This window comes from Hibiscus syriacus, unplaced genomic scaffold (genome assembly GCF_006381635.1).
Source record: "Hibiscus syriacus cultivar Baekdansim isolate YM2019G1 unplaced genomic scaffold, ASM638163v2 tig00111392_pilon, whole genome shotgun sequence".
NCBI lineage: Eukaryota > Viridiplantae > Streptophyta > Magnoliopsida > Malvales > Malvaceae > Hibiscus > Hibiscus syriacus.
Window position 1 is genome coordinate 520060 of NW_024063078.1, and position 14523 is coordinate 534582.

Genomic DNA, 14523 nt, shown 5'->3' on the forward strand with positions numbered 1-14523 from the left:
TTACTAGCAAAGCAAGCACTAATTGGCCCAAAAAAAAGCCCGTTTTTCAACTATAATTTAAAAACCCCAGCCGCGGCCCGCCAAATTTTCTCCTCCATATTTTCTCTACAAACAAACAGACGCACTATCCATTTCCAAAAATAAACTTAACATCAACCAATTCATTTGAATCCATCTCTCTATTTTTATTTTTGTTGTTTAATCTGTTTTACTTTGTTTTCAGTGTAAGTAGTTTCATTTTTGTGATTCAATGAGCGCTTTCGATGAGGACGAGGTGAATCCTTTCTCGGTAAGTTCCGTGAACTCACGTATTTTTTACGTATCCGTGTATCTCACTTTCTACAAATTGAAACGTCTTAGTGTGGATTTGAAATTTTGTTCTTCTGTTTCCTTTTTAGCGAGATTTAGATGATGGGTTGGCTTAAGTGTTAGATCTGTTTAGTTTTTCATTTTTGATGCCAGTATTTAGTTTGTTTCAGGATGGAATTTATTGTGTTTCGTAATGTAGTTCTAGCGGTGACTATGTTTATTTGATTTCACTTTCTTTGCGTGAATTGATAAGATACGAATCGAAAGAAACTGATTGTTTAGACGCTCGTATTGCTGTTTTCTGAGCTGTACGTTTTAAACAGTAAAGTAATATGAATTTAAGACTGATTTTTCTTTAGTAGAACAAGATAAATAAGCTTCATGGATCTTTTTGGTGAATATAGTGATTTAGCTTGTGGACTTCTTCATTCTTGTTTTTTTTGGCTCACCGTGACGAGTGCGTTTCGGTTTTGTTTTGTTGCATAATCCATCAGTTAGGAAAAGTGAGGCTGACAATTATGGTACAGTAAGTACATTTCTCCTACAATTGTCCGGTTACTTCTATCTGCAAAAGGTTTGATACTGGTAGATAGGGCATGGTTAACATATTGAGCACTTATTTAGTTGTCTATAAGACTATAATGAATAGGTTGGTTGTGATGACTGGTTAAAGCAAACCGTTGGTTTTCTCTTGATGGTCATGCTTTGACTTGATGCTAATGAATATGGTCAGGGAAATGCCTCGAACTTTTAGTGGTCTTAGTGGTGGTTGCTACTCTTAGTAGTAATGGTAGTGGTACCGAAACTCTTTTCTTATTTTTCGAAATTTGCAAGGAATGATTTTGGTAATGTTTCTTGCAGTGTAATTGTTTGACTGTTTCTGGTGTGACTTGCTTACTTTCATATCTTTGCATGCAGTTTTGCATATGAGTTGTGTTTCTGTATGCATGATTTGGTGATCCTTTCTAGTGCTAACTATCTTCCTTGTGCTTCTCTTAATTAATTTTTTTAAAAAACTCTAGACTCTTGAATCTTATGAACGTGTTGCACCAATAGATATTCCTCTTGATACTTCTGCCAAGGTTTCCTAAAACTTTCCAGATAATAGTTCCGTATGCATGGTGGTTCTCAACATTCTCTTTAAGCATAAGATTCTCTTTCATTGTTTTTGTCTCATCGATTGTAGAGTTTAAAAGGAAAGGAGAAGGAACTCAGAGAAAAAGAGGCTGAACTGCAAAGGCGAGAAGAGGTGATTCTTGTTTTTTGTTTATACATGAGCAAGATACTCATGCATTTCAGACTTGCATTTTCAATTATACACTTCTACAAAAACAATTTAATTACTGGCACCATGTCATTAAAATTCAAAACCAAAATTTTTTCATTATCAATTTAATTCAATATTTTAGTTTAATTTATTTCTTTCTATGTGAATTCTTGTAAAATATTTTAGTTTAATGTCATCTTTTTATCATGCAGGAACTGAGAAGGAGGAAGCACTTGCCCAATGTTTGTTTTTCCTGTTGTTTTATTATTGAAGACTTAATGTGCTTGTGCATTACCAATATGAGTTCACCATATATTCTTGCTTTTGTCTTGGCAGCTAGAGTAGAAATAGAGGAGAAAATTTGGCCGCCATTCTTTCCTATTATTCATCACAACATTTCAAAGGAAATACCCATCCACCTACAACATATGCAATATGTTGCTTTCACGACATTGTTAGGTGAGTTAAGATTAAAGTTTTCTGCTTTGAAATAACTCAAATAGGTTCTGTATTCAATAGTTTAAACTTTAAGTGGGACTCTGCTTGGAATTAGTTTTTGATTCTTTTATTAGTTCAGTCCATCGTTCTCTGCTCTATGTTTTTCCTCTCTGTCTCTCTTTTTTCACATATAAACCTTAGGTGAGCCTTTTAGTTAAAATGTCTGAATGCTAAATTGTTACGGTTCTCTATTACATCGACAGGTTTGCTTCTGTGCCTTACATGGAATGTAATAGCTGTTACTACAGCCTGGATCGAAGGACAAGGTAGAACCTGAAAGTCACTCATTTTAGTACTTAAATCATTATTGTTAATTTGGTGTTTCTAATTATATTATGAATGCATATATTATTTGACTCCAGGTCCAATAATCTGGTTACTTTCCATTATTTATTTGATAAATGCGGTTCCTGGAGCCTACTTCTTGTGGTATCAGCTGCTATATCGTGCCATGAGGTGCCACTTTTCGGTAATTCTATATCAGTTTCACATTTAAAGTAGTATCAATATATGCTAAAAGAAATCTGCACTATCAATCTATATTTACAGCAATCTTCTAAGTGTCTATAGCCTGGAACTCTTCAAAGATTTCACTTCAGCTAATGTTTTGGAAATGCCACTTGCAGTACACACTTAGGTTCACTCAATTTTTAGTATGATTTTATATAGTTATATGTCTGTTCGATTACAGGACTGATAGTTCATTCAATTTTGGATGGTTTTTCTTGTTTTACCCGGTAAGCTTACAGCTTTCTCACTGTAATTGTTTATAGAAATCGAAAAGATGTCGGAACTCCCCTCGTTTCTGACTCTTCTATTCTGCCTTACAGTTCCATATAGCCTTCTGTGTTTTTGCTACAGTTACTCCTCCATTTCTTTTCGACTGGAACTCTCTAACGTAAGTTAACCTTTTTCCTTCCTATGAAAGTTTGCTCGTCGGAACATTCGGCCACAATCCGTATTCTGCAGTTCTACGCTTGTAGGAACAGCTTTAATCTCGTATTCGTTTGCGTATAAGTAATTTATGACTGATGTCTTTATGGCTTGTAATTTTTCGTACAGGGGAATTATGCCTGCAATAAGCCTTTTCAGATATAGTGCATCAACCGGGGTAAGTTTGATGCGGTTACGATGCCGTAGTTTATGTTCAGGATCCCGATTTTACGATGTATCCATGTGTAGAATTATACCGGAATACTTGTTCGTTGCACCTCCGAGTAAGGCTTGACATGTTCATGCTTCGCTGAAGATATTTTACTTCATCGGTTTCGCATTCTTTTGCCTCGAATCATTGCTTAGTATCTGGGTTATTCAGGTTCGGTAATCTGTAATCCCCTTTCTTTCATCACCTTTTCATTCGAAATTGCTCGGCTTCGCTTATTGTCTCGGTCTTCTCTTTTCATTCCGCAGCAAGTTTTAGTGTACTTACGACGTAGCGGTAAAGCTGCGGAAATAAAGCGCGAGGCCGCAAAGAAAGCCGTTGCAGCAGCGCTATGATTCCGATCACCAGGCTGCATTGTAGGTTGGCTTGAGTATCTTCTACCATCAATTCATTCACTTATTTGTTTATCTTTTTGCTCGAATCATCGGTTCCTTCATTGCCTAATCATTTCATTGATATGTTCTTTGAGCATAATATTTTCTCAACGCATTGAGAAAAGCCGGTTTCCTCCACCAGGTTAATCTTGTGGCTTTTGGTTCGCTAGAATATTTATGAGAGAATTGAAATCTGTCAGTAATTGGAATCCAATTTTATATTCTGTTTGGTTGGCAGGAAATTGAATTGAAATCCAATTTCATATTCTGTTTGGTTCGCAGACATGTCATATGAATTTGATTTCACTAATGTAAAATGATAGGATTGTCATTCTTCTTTTTTTTTTTTGCTTAATTTTAGTTTGTTTTATAAATTACATGTAGCAATATATTATAAAAAAATTTAAAAAAATTAAATTTTAATTTTATTGATTGATTATTTATTTCAATAAATTATAAAAATTATGCTAATAAACATCATAAGTTAAAATCATTCCAATTTGGGATGGCCATGGGTCGGGTTGGGTCGAGTTTTTGGTCCACCCGACCCGAGAACAAGAGAACCTCCATCCGAGACCGACCCGACCAAAATAAAGTTTCACCCGACCCGACCCGACCCAACCCGAAATAATAAAAAATTATTTTTATTCAATAAAAACATTGACTTAATTGAAATATATATATATATATATATATATAGGGGTACTATTGTAATTATTCTTAAATATATAAGGTAAAATTATATATTTTTTGGGTCGGGTCGGGTATTTTTCACCCTAAACCCGAACCCGACCCGAATAGCACACTTAAAAAAAAACCGACCCTACCCAACCAAAATAAAGTTTCACCCGACCCAACCCGAATATATGAATTAGAAATCCGACCCGACCGGAAATAATAAAAAAATATTTTTATTAAATAAAAACAGTGATTTAATTGAAAAAAATTATATATAGAGGGGTATTATTGTAATTATCCCTAAATATAAAAGGTAAAATTATATATATTTTCGGGTCGGGTATTTTTCACCCTAAACCCGAACTCGACCTGACCCGAATATCACACTTAAAAAAACCGACCCGACCCGACCCAAATATATGAATTAGAAACCCGACCCAACCCGAAATAATAAAAAAATATTTTTATTTAATATATAAATAAGTTACCAATAGATTGATGAGGGTAGTATGGTCAAATTTCAATTCCCTCCAACAAGGGAATTGAATTCCATCATAGAATCGATGGAATTCACTTTCCCTCATTTGATGGAAAGTTGAAGCCATGAGGGATTCCAATTCCCTTGGAAAATTTGAACCAAACATGGGAAAGTGGTGGAATTGGATTCTAATTCCCCCTAATTCCCCCTAATTCCAAGGGATTCATGCGAACCAAACGCCACCTTATAACTTTTTTTCCATATTTAACTTGTTATATACGAGATAAAATCCTATTACACAATGTAAAACTCTTTTAGTTTTACACAAATTTAGAACTCTTAGATAAGTGAAAATAGATGAATGAGATTAACAATAGAATATGAGAAATTATTCACTGGAAAAAAAAAGATTCAATTTCGGTCATCTATTTTCACTCATCTGATGATCCTAAATCTGTGTATAACTAAAGAGTTTTACATTGTGTAATTGAATCATAATATGTTTTGTATATATAATTGTACACTTTCAGTGTGTACGGGTCAATTAACATCTGTCATATGCCCCAAAACTATGACCCTCATTTTAAATTAATCCATAAACTTTTCAATATTTTAATTTTATCCTCAAACTATGACTCTCATTCTAAATTAGTCCTTAAACTTTTGAACATTCTAATTTCATCCTTAAACTATGAATCTCTTTCTAAATTAATCCCCAAAGTTTTGAATATTCCAATTTCATCCCTAAATTCATACAAATATTTAATTAGTTTCAACCATAGTTTAACCTAATTTTTTTTCAAACATATAATAATATAATTTGACCTAATGATTTTATTAATGAAGGATGTGATTAGTATATACATATAATTTGGGATGAAATTGGAATGTTCAAAAAGTTTAAGGACCAATTTAGAATGAAAGTCATAGTTTGGAGATGAAATTGAAATGTTCAAAAGTTTGAGGACTAATTTAAAATTATTTTCATAATTTAGGGATGAAATTGAAATACTTAAAAGTTTAAGATTCAATTTAAAATAAAGAACATATTTTAAGGACATATGATGTAATTAACTATTTTTTTAAACTTACTTTTAAGAGAGGGAAAGAGGAATTTTATTTTTGATTGATATTAAACTTACGATTTAAGAAATATATAATTTGTCAACTAAAAACTTTTAACCACTTATTCTATGAATTCTTAATTACATAATTACATTTTCAAATATTCGAATTTACATCTTTAGACATAAATGAATATATGGTATTGTATGATCAATATTAATTGAAATAAATTTTAAGATGTGAATCAGAACCAGTAAAAACTTACTTAAGGATAGCATAATTTAGAGGGATTGGCAGATGGTCCAAATATGATAATTTTGATTTATATTTCCATAACATGCCTCTGTGTTAAAGGAATTGATGTTATTTATTGATGATTCGAGTTTAAACACCATAGATATCAAATATATGAGTATTCAATGTCAAGAGATTAAGAGTTATCTTTAAACAAATATCACCTTATACTCATCTCAGATTAATAAAAAAATAAACAAAATAAATTGAATTGGATATGATATAAAAATGTTTTTTATATCACGGGTTCATCTAATTTGTTTGATTTTATCATAGCATAAATGAAATCATCATCTTTGAATATTCATTAGTTTAATAAGATTTTATTAATTTTACATATATTTTTAAACATTTAAATTTTTCTTATTAATCTATGATGCTTACAGGCGATTGCATCAACTCTTTGACAATAAACGTTCAAATACCCTATAGTCTCGATACTCGAACCTAAAACCTCTAGAAATAACAATTATTCATTTGACCACCAAAATAAACTTGATTCGTGTAAACATTTAATTTTATATTAAAAGCACAAAATATTAATTGAATTATAACCTAAATTAATCTCAAATAACATCAAAGGAAGCATTGATTCTTCTATTAATAGTGACATGAAAAAACATGTAGTGTGAATGTATTTGTGCCGCCATTGAAATATACATACATATATTACCATGTATACATATGGGAATTCATAACTAAATTAAAACATTCCTTGAATTGTATAATAGAAACAGTCATAAGGTGGTTGGATGTTGATCGTCGCGAGTTGAGATTCACTTTCGAAATTATGAATACATGGAATTTAGCAAATTATCTATGTATTTGTTCTTCTTGGTCAAAGACATTTAGGCATGGCACATTGAAAAAACGATTTTTAATTTGAATATTGTGTATATTATCCAATAACAAGTAACTACAAATTATTAATGGCACAGCACGCGGTATCTTTTTCTCTTAGCTCCTAAGCAAACTGATAGCTATTATATTAATTTTAAGGGCAAACTACATCGGATATCACCGAACTCTAGATGTTGTATCGTTTATACCACTGAACTTTCAATTTTTCCAATTATAACATTGATTTATTTTCGTTTCAATTATACCACTAAACCGTTAAATCTTTAATGACACGATGATGTGGCTGATGACTGTCGACATAGACACCTCACCAAAACGATGTCATTTTGATTTGGTTTTAACGATTTAACAACCTAGTAGTATAATTGAAACGAAAATCAAAGTTCAATGATATAATTAGTAAAATTGAAAGTTCAATGGTATAAACAATACAACACCTAAAGTTTGGTGGTATCTGATATAGTTTACCCTAATTCTAAAGTTAAAAAAATAATCTATAAAATTGATTTTTCTAGTAACATTTTAAAATTGTATCATATCATCATCTAATATATATATATGCCACATTATGGATTTAGTTCATCTACTTTGCTTAAATTTAGAATTTAACATTTGTACTTGAATATGACACAATTTGGTCCTCTACTTTTATAATGTCTTTTTTATTAAAATATTTAATGACGTTAACTATTTTGTATTAGAAAGTTTTCTTAAATATATATATATATATATATATATATATATTAACTAAAATAATTAATGGTGCTAAATCATTTGGACTAAACTAATGGCATTTATTAGAGTATATATATCGTGTTGATAATGTGAGTATATTGTCTTCTTTAATTGTTGTTAAAGAACAAGTACAACCTTTTTAAGTTTTGTTCTCTAACTTTAAAGAGACAATAATTCATGATTTATGGGATATTTTATATCAACAATATTATAAAAGTAGAGAGATTTAATAGGATAAATCAAAGTTTCAGGGGCTAAATTCCAAAATAAAACATTAGTAGAGGGACGAAAAACCACATTTTTACCATTATATAGATTGCAACTGCCAACTTATTATTTATTTAGCATTTTTCTCAACTCGAGATATGCAGGGCCAGGATCCAGCTACCATTATTATTTAAATATCTTTGATTAAAAATTAATATAAAACAAATATTTTCACTTAATTTAGTGAGATAAATTGATATATATATATATATATATATTAAATTTTCTAAAAATCGATGAACTGAATTTATATAATTCGATTCGATTTTTCTTTTCATTTTAAAAATTAGGGTAAAGTATAAAAATAGTCCCGACTAGAGGGTGCTATTTAGTTGAGTCATTCGACTATTAAAAGTTACAAAATAGTCCTTTGACTATAAAGTGTTCTTTGTTGAGTCCCCGACTATTAAAATTTATAAAATGACCACTGGATTATTTACTATATTCCAAACTCGTCCTTTTCCGTTAAAAATTGAACAACCTTATGAGTTATATGTTAATTTGTTGACTGAGATATGATAATTTTTTTGAGATTCTGATATCATATTTTATCATATCTCATTCAGCATGTTGACATCCAGTTCAGACTGTCATCAATTTTTAACAGAAAGTGACGAGTTTGGAACATATTAAATATTTAGGTGACTATTTTTTTACTTTTAATAGTCAAAAGACTAAAAAATATCAGCATATAGTCGAAGGACTATTTTTGTAGTTTACCATAAAAATTAATATATAATGTGGAATTAAACCGAACAGACTCAGCCCCTCTCGTGCTTATATATACAACTGGCCCTTCACAATCCTTGATTAAAATTCCGAACTCTCAATAGCTTTTCTTTCTTCTTTAAAGCTCCAACATCCAACTGTTATTCAAAAGCACACATAGATTCACCGCCAACTACCAAAAGTCATGGTGTTCTTTTGTTTTCTCGTCGATCAGACGCGGAAAGTGAACACGAGTAAGCCGGCGGCGGGGATTTGCTCCCGGTGCGGCGGAGGAGCCAGCGTCGCCGACATGAAGACCTCCACCAGGTTTTGCTACGTTCCGTTTTACTGGAAATCTTGGAGGGCCATCATTTGTACTTTTTGTGGAGCCATTCTTCGATCTTATCGGTAAAAATTCGTAGGAGAAGGACTTTGATCAGATTCAAAGTTCGAATCTCATCAAATATAGATCGAGAGAGCGTTGAGGATGGTGGCATCTTTTAAAATTTTAAATTATCGTGTAGTTTAAATGTTTTTTTAAAAAAAAATTAAATAATTTTTTTACTGACATGAAATGATATGTTTGTTATAATGATGACAATTTGATCCAACTTTAAAGGATTTCGACCCATTTTGATCTTATAAGATCATTTAAAAAATCAAATTGAATTGAGTTGAGTCTTTGTAAAGAGTGAGTTTGAATCGGTTCAAGTTTACAATAAAAAATCTTTGATTCAATTCAAGATAATAATATAATTTTTTAATATATTTAGATATAATTATTATAATACTTCTTTTTCTAAAATTCTTTTTAGTTGTAATTGTTTTTTTGAAAAATAAGTTTTGTATTGTTTTATTGAGTTAAATACATACAAAAGCAGAACTCAACCATTAACGAGTCTCATTCAAAAAAACCCTATATCTAAATGGAGAAAAAATGTACTATAATTATAAGATATATCCTATATAGAGCATTTCGATAATAAAAATGGCGACATGAAGTTGAATGAAATCTTGTTAAACACAAATTCAAGTAAAGAAAATATACCACTTAAATTAAATCAAATTACTAAAATTTTAATCTAATGCAACTCATTATCATCCCTAATCCATTTCTAAATTTTCATTGTTAAGCATCTACTATCATCCTAACAACCAATTGATAACATATATATCTCCAAACAATATCACATATAAAGAAAATTTTAATAAACTAAAGTAGAAGAAATAATTCCAAATTTCACACAGTAATGAAATTTACAGATAGAGTTATTTATTTACTTTTACGGTGGTAAGTGCTAGCGGTTGAGGAATTGAATACAGCACAACAGAGCCGTACAAAATTAGATATCGGTGCAGGAGAAAAGCAACCGAAGCTCAAATAAAAGGGCTTCTTAATTTAATATTTTTCGAGTTATACAGCTAATTGACAGCGCCAGATTAATTTACAGCTTTCACAACATTTATTTATTGGGTTGGCTTTGTCCCCTCCCCCTGTATATTGTCCAGCGTATATGAATAGAACGTTTAATAAATCATTTGTATATTATTCATTTATTAAGTTAAATAAATAAATATAAATAAAATTTTTATACTCATTTGAAAAATAAACGAATATGAATAGATGTGTGTTCAGTTCATTTATATTCACAAATAAGATCATTTATACTTGTGTTCGAAAAAATTCATTTATACTTAAGTTTAAGTTTAAACTTGATTTAAGTATTTATTTATGTAATTTAATAATACATAAATATTTAAAATATATGTTAACAAAAAAAAAACTCTATTAGTTTCACGAATTATTTAAATTAAAATTATAGTACTCAAATTTAATTTAACTGATAACTTGAACTCGACTTAATTATTATTGAATTAAATTTTATTTTTTTCAAGTGGAACTATAATAATGTGTTAATATTAATATCTCAGTTATACTCTATCTATGTGCACGAACAAAGTGATTTTAGTAATAAAAGAATTATTGTTATTTTTTGATATTTTAAATTCAAACATCATAAATGGCGTAAGTGTGAATGTTCAACATCAAATAATTTAAAATTATTTTTAAACGATACTATTAACTAACTATTTTTATTTGTAAATAATTTTTATATTAAAATAAAATATTTAACCATTTTTTTGCATAAAAAAGTTTTAATGCTCTCGGTGGAATTGCGCATGAATTATTTTGTGTGTTGATTTTATTGCATGTTAGATAATAAATTAATAAAGCTTCACAGGTGAGGGTTGAAAACAAAGGACAACGGCGGTTCCATCTATGGTCTATGTATGTATCACCAAAATCAATTGGCAGCTACTGGATTAATAGGGTCCCCTCTCCAACACATTAACTCCCGGAAAAGTGTTTGGTTAACGAAAAATTTATTATTTAGGAATTTTTTTACCCGTCCAGCTCAGTTGTAGAGCGCAAGGCTTTTAATCTTGTGGTCGTGGGATCGAGTCTCATGGTGAATAATTCATAATTCTGACTGTCGGAGGTCTTCCACGGAAGCTGCTCTCAACCTGCCATTGGGGGCAACCTACTATCCTACCTCCCCTTACCCTATTACATAGGAGAATAGAGTCAGTTAATTTTCTATAGTAGTATTTTTTAGTTAAAATTGTGAGAATATAATTATCTTCAATTTTTTAGGTATTATATAATTCTTATCATTTTGGATAAGAATACTTTGGACTAATGAATTCGTTTTTATAATGATTTTTTTCGATTCTTATTTTTTGTGCTTTAGTCAAAATTATAAACATAATAATAATATATAGAAAGTTTGATTTATTAAAATATTAATAAATTTAAAAAAAATTTAATTTTTAATATTCAATATATTACTATTTATAATTTTATGGGATGAAAAAATATATTATTATAAAAATTAATTATTTAAAATAATATTTAATTTTTAGTTATTAAAAATGGATCTTATATATTGAAAAAATATCTTTATCCACTCAACACCATAATATTTTTTATATTATATTATATATAAATAAATATGATATTTATGAAAATTGTTTAAAAATATTAATTTAATATACTAATTATAATAATTATATATTAAATGTATTTTCTTTAAAAGCTAGATTGCATAACGATTAAAATATTTGTTTATTTTTTATTCAAATATTTATAAATTAATATTAAAGTTTAACTTAAAAAATATATCACAAGGTTAGTTTTGGTAAAATATGCATCCAAGTAATATTATATTCCTCCAACTAAACATTGTAATTTTACATTCCTGCAAAATAAACCAAACAAGATAATACAACATTCTCATAGTAATGTTACATTACAATAATGTTATTCCCAAAGATAATCTTATATTCTGTGAACCAAACGCCCCCAGGATATTTGTCTATTTTAAGATTAAAGAACGGCGTGGATTAAGCACAATAAAAAATGTTACAAAAAGTAAAATATTTTTGGTTGAGCACAATTTAAAATATTAACTTTTTTAACATTTTAAATTACGCTCAACTGAAAATATTATATTTTTATAACATTTTCAATTACGCCTATTTTCCAATTTTTCTTAACCTTAAATTAAGATATCCTATGACATAATTATTCTATTAACCCTATATGTCTTATTTCCTTCAATCAATCTTGCATACACTCTCCGCGGTAGATTCATGTAGTCCTAATATATTTAATTTTTAATTTAATATAATAATATAATTGTTTTTTATATATTTAAATATACTTAAGTCAGTTTAGATAATAGACGACAACCCCTAATTTCAAGCCAAACTATAACTTCCATTATAAATTAGTTCTTCAAAATTATAATTTCATCCATAAATTATGACTCTCTTTCTAAAATGATCCCTAGACTTTTGAATCTTTCGATTTCATCCCAAATCCATCCAAATTTATAGTTAGTTTCAACCATATTTTAACCTAATTTTTGTTTTTTCAAACATATAATAATATAATTTGGCCTAATGATTTTATTAAAAAGGATCCAATTAGTATACATGTATAGTTTGGGATAAATTTGAAATGTTCAAAAAGTTTGTGGACCAATTTAAAATGATGGTCATAGTTTGAGAATGAAATTGAAATGTTCAAAAGTTTGAGAATTAGTTTAGAATGATAATCACAATTTATGGATGACATTGAAACATTTAAATGTTAGGGACCAATTTAAAACGAGGATCATACTTTGAGGACATGTAGTGTAATGAACTCATTTTTAAAGATATAATTAACTATTTAAAATGTTAATATTCTTCATTTAATTAAAACATTCAATAAGATACTTTATTTGGATTCATAATATCATGCAAATATCAGTACAAATAGGAAATCGCCACGTGTACAGGATGAATATTCAAGCTTTCTTCGTGGGCCAGGCCTCACATTGTTCCAATGCCCCCAACTCTGCCCAAGAGAAAAAAAAAGGACAAAAAAGATTTTTTTAATGTTATGATTTTTTTTGTCCTCTCTATTTTAGAGCGTTGTCCTGATTAAAGATTTAAATCGATCGTTGTAACGCATTTGGGCTTGGTTGGTAAGTCTTCTAGTGATGATTTCTACTCACACAAAACTTAAACTCGAGATTAGTTTAAGTGATATCAATCTATTTATCATTTGAACCAACCTAATTGATCAATGTTATGATTATTTAAAAGTATTATATTATAATAATTTAATATTTTATAAAAAGTAATATTTTTACACATATTTAATGTAATATTTAATTTTGTTATGAAAAATGTAATATTAAATGTTATAAGTTAGCATAAATCTTGAATCCTTTCGGTTCATAAAACAGAGAAAAATTAAGAAATCGGTTAAACTTAATTAATTTTTTTTAAAAATAAATATATCAGTTATTCTATTAAATATTTCATCAGTTTCATCTGTGTGACTATTAGGGATAATTATTAACAGATTAAGATTGACTTTTTATCGTCTTAAATTTACTATGAAAATTATAAATTATCATATAATTTCGGTTCTATTAATATTTGATGATATTTTATTTAATTTGAATATAATTTTAACTCGAATTTTAAAGTTAAAAATATATCAATTTGATTTGATGTAAATACCTTTTTATTTGATAAAATATAGGGATAATATATGATTTAACTTTATAATAATTATCTTAAACTCAACCATAATTTAATATTAATTTTTTATTAATCTGGGATGTTTATAAGTAGCACTATCTGTTCTAAAGGCTTAATTATTTGATAATAAACGCTAAAATATTATGTGTAAGCTTTAATACTCGAACCACTCTAAAGTTAAGGCAAAAGGGTAATTTTTGTCATTTTAGTAAACTCAATTTATTATTTTCTCCCATATTGTATTTTCGTATCAATTTAACTCTCAAAATTACTCAATTGCATCATTCTATACCTATATTCACTTAAAACCCTAAATAGAGAGATTTAAGTAAGAAATTAAAATTTAGAATTTAGAGATTATGATTTAGGGTTATTAATTTAGAGTTAGTTAAGAGTAAAATATAAAATAACATAATTAAACAATTTTAAATATTAAATTGATGTAAACATATAATAAACACGAAAATAATAAATTAGATATATTATTATAAGAACAAAAATTATCCTTTTAACTAAAAACAGCAACCATCCATTCAGCTACTTACCTAATTTGAAAAATTAATTGGTTTGATTCGAACCCACAAAGGCCTGACAAAAGTTATCAAATGAAAACTAAGAATTAAAATATTAATTTATATTTCTCATCAATCGATCTCAAAGCTCATAATCTGTTGAACCAACAATTATTCCCTCCTTGAGTAAGCATTTATATTTCATTTTCTTAGCC

The 14523-nt window shown here is 28.6% G+C and overlaps 2 protein-coding genes across 2 annotated transcripts; both read left to right on the forward strand.

The window, feature by feature from the left end:
• Positions 1 to 250: 250 nt before the first annotated feature.
• On the forward strand, positions 251 to 3758 carry LOC120160553 (secretory carrier-associated membrane protein 1-like). The gene is made up of 12 exons (XM_039170952.1): positions 251 to 289; positions 1332 to 1391; positions 1496 to 1567; positions 1797 to 1818; positions 1913 to 2035; positions 2278 to 2340; positions 2437 to 2530; positions 2766 to 2811; positions 2905 to 2972; positions 3137 to 3185; positions 3324 to 3389; positions 3485 to 3758. The coding sequence occupies exons 1-12, from the start codon at positions 251 to 253 to the stop codon at positions 3569 to 3571; spliced, it is 789 nt and encodes a 262-aa protein (XP_039026883.1). The 3' UTR covers positions 3572 to 3758.
• A 5059-nt stretch (positions 3759 to 8817) lies between these two features.
• Positions 8818 to 9236, forward strand: LOC120160293. The gene has a single exon (XM_039170707.1). The coding sequence runs from the start codon at positions 8902 to 8904 to the stop codon at positions 9106 to 9108; it is 207 nt and encodes a 68-aa protein (XP_039026638.1). The 5' UTR covers positions 8818 to 8901; the 3' UTR covers positions 9109 to 9236.
• The last annotated feature ends 5287 nt before the right edge of the window (positions 9237 to 14523 follow it).

Bases quoted from the DNA above. Each gene is read 5' to 3' on its own strand.
- LOC120160553 (XM_039170952.1), top strand. From the start codon at position 251: ATGAGCGCTTTCGATGAGGACGAGGTGAATCCTTTCTCG. The intron at 290-1,331 runs GTAAGTTCCGTG...AAAAAACTCTAG, and splicing joins ACGAGGTGAATCCTTTCTCG to ACTCTTGAATCTTATGAACG. The intron at 2,036-2,277 runs GTGAGTTAAGAT...TTACATCGACAG, and splicing joins TGCTTTCACGACATTGTTAG to GTTTGCTTCTGTGCCTTACA.
- LOC120160293 (XM_039170707.1), top strand. From the start codon at position 8,902: ATGGTGTTCTTTTGTTTTCTCGTCGATCAGACGCGGAAAGTGAACACG.